The following is a 5901-nucleotide window of genomic DNA, read 5'->3' as shown; positions in this document are numbered from 1 at the left end:
GAGCTCGTTCACGCGAGCTCTCCACTACCTTCTCAATGGCATTGTTTCTCTTAAATCCACCTTCCTTCACAACTTGTATGTACCAATAATGAGGTACACAAGCTGTGGTTAGCTTGTAAAGAAGCCAATCCACTCGATGCCCCACCATTTTCTTAGAAGATCATAGAAATCTGTACTTCAAAACTCCATGGTACGCCTCGATTGCACCATTCGTGTCTTGATTGGAATGTGGCAATGTCCTTGTCGCACGCACCCACATGTCTAACATAATGAAGACTTGTAAGCATATATGACCATAAGAGAACATAGCACATTGGGAACACATTGAAGCAAGAAAAATAGCTCATAGTCACCTATTTTATACTGCCACTGCATTTCAAAGTAGTGGAGGAACTCCTTCTCACTTTGAAAATCTTCCTTGAACTTGCATATCATTTCCCTAGCTTCATCCTTGGTGAGCTCATATGAAGACGAGGACCCTCCCCGCATATTCATGATGTTACCAAGCATCCGAAACATGGCCGCACGTGTTGGCCAATCTTTCACCTTTCGAATGAGGTGTTTTAGCCAACACCTACGTACATGCCACAAGCACAAGTACACCGGCAAATTGAAAACGACCCTGCGAGTACAAATCCAAGTATTGAGGGTACAAATCCAAGCAATGGTCATAAAGCATTGTCCAAGCACCATGCATTATGTTAGGAAAATTACCTTAGTGCATCAATTTCTCTCTCCGCATCATCCACCATGAAAGCATTTGGCTGCCACGATTTATGGTGATCAAGCATGCGATCTCGAAACTTTGTCAACCAATATCGCACAGCCTCAAAGGTGGCACTTGAGGCAAGAACCCACGCAATTGGGATGCCATTGCGATGTGTGTCAAATACGAGAATTGTATACAAATGGAACTACATCATTTTAGGTATAGTAAGTACAAGTACCTTGACTTGAACATGGCAAAAAACAGACAAGAATTGAAGCATACCTTGTACTTGTTCGTTCCAAATGTGGAGTCCATAGCCAACAAATTTCCATTTCCGAACTTGTCACAAATCTCTCTTTGCCATGGGGTTTGGATCCCTAAAAAGAATTCCTTCTGTACTTGAAGATTTTGCTCCTGGTAAACAAATATCATATCCGCATTTTGTGTACACCATCGCCTTGTACTCTCTGCATCATCATCATGTAGTTGATATGTCTCCATAGCATGTTTCCTTTCAATATTGAGTATATCTTGGAGCAATAAGTAGTCATCCCTCACCATTGGACATTTGGGCTCTTTGCTTTGTCGTATATGCAAACTTTGAATGTGTGCATTGAAAACTTGTTGTGGAGTAAAGCCCTTGAACAACAAGTTAGAAACCCAAACTTTTTTTTCCAATGAAATCCATGGAGAGAGGAGAAGAAGGGTGTTTCCCTCATTCTTACAAGGCTCCCCATGGCAGATGATATCTTCTTTATTTGTGTGAAAGGGATTAATATAAGATATAACTGCGATGCTAGGATCCAAGTATAGACGATTCACCATGAAATGGCATTGACACCCTCGAATGCGCTGTCCTGCTGCCTTGGGTGGCCGCCTTGGCTTAGTCCCTTTCTTGATCAAATTGGCATTTAATTTAGTAGAGGCTTTTACGCTGTCTTCATTGATGGTAGGAAAACCATGTAACTCCCCATCGTCAAGCTCATTTTCATGCACATTACTCTTGCACTCTACATCTTTTCCACCCGATTGTTCATGCACATGGCATACACGTTTGGAAGCACAACGTGTCCCAAAAGCACACCAATATCTATTGGCAATGATAATTGGGTATAAGTCTAAAGCCTTGCATGCTAATCATTTAAATAAGGTAATGGAAAATAAACACTTACATGGTGCTCTCAAGCCATGAATCCTTGAATGGCCGTATTAGCGAGCCTGGTGTGCGATGATGGTGGGAGTACCTCGTAAACGTTGTAGGGAAGTCAGGATTTTGTGCTTCTCTGTTCACAAACTCGCCAACATGAGCCCATGGAATACGAGCTTCCCTTTGCACTTTGTACTTCGACCTTTCATTGTGTACCAGTCTCCATTGTATTCCGGAAACATCAAAAAGACCATGCGTGGGAACAGGGGTGCCCATCGATTGTTGCTAAATGAGCTAAAATAAACCAGCTAGTGCCGCATCCACCAGTGCCCAAGTCTACCTCAATCGCATTATGGGCGGCTGCCGGAGGCCCAATAAGCAGCTACGGCCATCGTGAGAATCTGTTGCTTCATGCAGTTCCTGGTATGAGAACCTGCTGTAGTCAAGCAGAGGAAGAATGTCACGCAAAGACGGAAGCAGCTGTAAAAGTAAATACCTTAAACCTGGCCGACCTTCGCAGTCTTCATTTCTATAGTTGTGAGTAAATTTACTAAAGTCCATTAATTAATACTTTCGATAAAGGGTGGGAAAAAAATCACTTTCTTCGACTCACTAAACATCAATAATTTCATTTTGATTGAGCTTAATTCTTTCGACACGATTAAGCAAGGTTGTACTTTTAGGTAGGCTTAGGCAGGAACCATGTATAATTAAGCTTGATTATACATGATATCCGCGTAAGCGTGCCTAAAATTGCTCAGAAGACATGTATAATTAAGCTTAATTGTACATGGTTTTCTGCCTGGACCTTCCTAAAATTACAACCTTTGCAATAATTTGTATGATTGTAGGGTTAAGAGATTAGGAAGTCGAATGACCTGGGAGGGGGACGAAGAGGACGTCGGTGGCCGTCAAGACGCTGCTGCTACTGAGGCCGTCAAGACGCTGCTGCTACTGTAGTCGAATGACCTGGGAGGGGGACGATAGCCGGGTTAATGGGATATTTCGATGCTTTTGCTATTGCGCCGCTCTTTCCCGAGCTCAACCTTGGGAAATGCAACTTTCACGAATCACGCCTGCATCCGCCAATATGCATGCACCAACATGCCTACGTGAAGAGGAGGGACGGGCGATGTTGGGAGTGTAGTAGGCTTTTGCTCTCTCTGTTGCTTAGTACACGGGATAGTTGCGGCCGTGTTCAGCCCTCTTCGAATCGGAGAATTTCAAGGAGCGGGAGAGCTACCAAGAACTTCTGAAGTTCCTTCTGCTGCTGCTGAGGATCGATGGGGTGAGCTGCATTCGGTTCGATGCGCTGTGCATAAATCAGACAGGCGAGGAGGAGATTAATCACGAGATACAGCAAACGGGTTCCTACGATCAGAGGAGCTTGGGCTGTTACGTTGTGCAGCACGGCATAGGCAAAGGGACGTCGGTGGCCGTCGGTGGCCGTCAAGACGCTGCTGCTACGCTGGCCGCATTCAATGCGATTTCGGTAGGTGCCAGCGTGGCCACGCTGGTTTTTGGCCACATAAGCTGGCCAAAAACTCCACGCTGGCAACCACCCCGAAATTTAACTATAGCCATTTTAGAGAGTGATCCCGGTACATTACCAAGTGGTGACTTAGCCATGAAAAATTTGTTCAAGGTGGAGAGCATGGCCGATATCCAAGCCTCCATGACTTCGTTACTTGCCTCCATGAGAGCTCCATAAAATAGTAGGGGAATCAAGCGATGCACAGTTTGACGTGAAGCATTCCAAGATTGTCAACTGCAGTATAACTGGTATGAAGTCCCACCGTATTATCTTGGACACACTAATGAGCATGGTGAGCGAGCGACGACTGACTAGCGAGCCTACATATTCGACGACCGATACATCATGGCCTTAGCTGCTGCAATGGTCATCCAAAAGGTAAACACTCTCTCTCTCTCTGTGCTAATTTTTATGCGTGTTTTCAAGTTTTGAAACCTCAACAGAGGGGGGGGGAGAGAGAGAGAGAGAGAGGGAGAGAAAAATAAAGATTTAAACGAAAGGAAGCTCTAGTAGCCCTCTCTTTTAGTCAAAAGGCTTTGGGACACATAGGATTGGTGCAGCATTTGAGGTGATTTCCCACATCTCGGCCAAACATTATGAGTCTTATTGCCAGACAGGTCAAAAGCGAGTGGGCGCCTATGGAAGCACTTCCCTCTAAAATGGCTAAGCCCGCCATGCTCTCGCACTGCAGGTAACGAAACACCTCTCTCTCTCTCTCTCTCGCTCTCTCTCTCCTCTCTCTCTCTCTTTGGATTTGCAAGTGGACTGCATCGTGTGGCCAGTACTTTAGCGAGGCATTAGTGGCCTGCATGAGCGGCACAGGCGACCGTTTGTACACGACTGCATATCCAATAACATGCCATCGGTGGCCAAACTTCTCTTCGCCAACCAAAGCATCCTTAAGGCTGCAGAGGGGCATCCTTCAATGCTGCGAAGGATCTCCTTCTCCTTCACATTTTCTACCTCTCTTGTATAGTAACACACTTCAGTTGGGCACCCAAAATTCCCTCTCTCCTTCGCGTGCGTGATAGGGGTTTTAGGGTTTTGATTTTCAAATGGGCGCGGTCTTCTGTGGACCCATTAATGGGCATTACAGGGTTTTGATTTTCAAATGGACGAGGTTTGCAGGGTAGGAATCAGGACTCTCCTCTGTCTAGTCACTTCAGTCCAGTGGCTCTATCCTGTGTCTCTCTCTCTCTCATCCTCACTCTCTTTCTCTCTTCATTAATGAGTATGCAATGCCTTTCTGGAAGCGTTTCGACGTCTCTCTCTCTTTTTCTCGTTTCTAGGCTATCACTCTCTTTTTTTCTCTTTTCCTCTCCATTAAAAAGTAAAATGTCTCTTTGATTTCTTGGACAATGCTCTATCTATTTTTTTTCTATGATTTAAAAAAAAGTAGTTTAGCGAGGGGAGCCTACAGGGAGAAGATAGGAGATGCCTAAAAATGAAGACATGTGGCACAAAGAAAAGTCAACCAACTCTTCTCCCTTCATATATAGTAAGATGGAAATATGCCCCTTGTTTTCTCATAAGCTTCATTAAATCTGCCTTTTTTGCAATCACATACAAGATTTTAAAATTATATTCCTTATAAAGCACATCCTTACTCATTTTCAAATGGATGAGGTACAGGACCCACTTGCATACTTTAGAAAACAAAAGGAGTGTGTGTTCACTATAACGTCAATGAACCATAGGATCGCCTAAATCTCTAATTACCTGTACACCTGTGTAGCTCGTCAAATGAAGTAAAATGTTTCTTTGTGTACAATGCAAACCGATTATGTTATACTTTGGAATATCATGAGAAGGGAAAGAAGATATAAATAGTTATTTGTTTTATTTAAAAAATATAACACTACAAGACAATGCTGCCATACACGCGTTTCATACACGCGATAAATTACGAACGCGTGTATGGTTGCGCTTGTATTTGAATAAAATCGGGCGCGTGTATTTTTGCATTTAAACTCGCGTGTATATTTGCATTTATCAACGCGTGTATAAACGCGTTTATATACACGTAGTAATACACGCATAAATACACGATAATATTCACGGGGTAATACTCGCTATTGTACACGGATAAATACACGCTACTATACACGGATTAATACACGCATGGCAGAGAAAAACTGAAAAAAAACTGAATTCCTTTACAAAATTAAAAACTATTTTCCTTAAACCATCTCATAGTACATTACAGTATACATCATTACACAATCCCACTACATGCATTTACAACAATGAAATATATTCAAAAATAAATCATGCATATGAGATGATAGAAATGTCATCAATTTAGAACATACAGTGACGGATTGGTTAGGGTTCGATCTCATCTTCAATAAGATCCATCCTTGCCAAACGATCAACATCAATATCCATTTGATCAATTGGTAAGGCTACGATTAAATTTATTCCACTATCGATATTCTGTACTCCATTGATAATGGTATCGATGTCCTGATCATCCTCATCAACATCACCATCATCCTCAATGGTAGGGTC

General features: G+C 43.0%; 1 protein-coding gene across 1 annotated transcript; it reads right to left on the bottom strand.

Annotated features, from left to right (window-relative positions):
• Window positions 1-261: 261 nt before the first annotated feature.
• LOC147637539 (uncharacterized) lies at window positions 262-1312 on the bottom strand. The gene is made up of 3 exons (XM_086798990.1): window positions 992-1312; window positions 715-914; window positions 262-622 (listed from the first exon to the last, which is right to left on the bottom strand). Exons 1-3 carry the CDS (start codon window positions 1268-1270, stop codon window positions 262-264), a joined length of 840 nt encoding a protein of 279 aa, XP_086655116.1. The 5' UTR covers window positions 1271-1312.
• Window positions 1313-5901: the final 4589 nt, after the last annotated feature.

Source organism: Cibotium barometz, chromosome 6 (assembly GCF_041138505.1).
Source record: "Cibotium barometz isolate CiBa-2024 chromosome 6, ASM4113850v1, whole genome shotgun sequence".
Taxonomy (NCBI): Eukaryota; Viridiplantae; Streptophyta; class Polypodiopsida; order Cyatheales; family Cibotiaceae; genus Cibotium; species Cibotium barometz.
The sequence above is the reverse complement of the archived record's forward strand: the minus strand, read 5'-3'. Positions and strand labels throughout refer to the sequence as shown.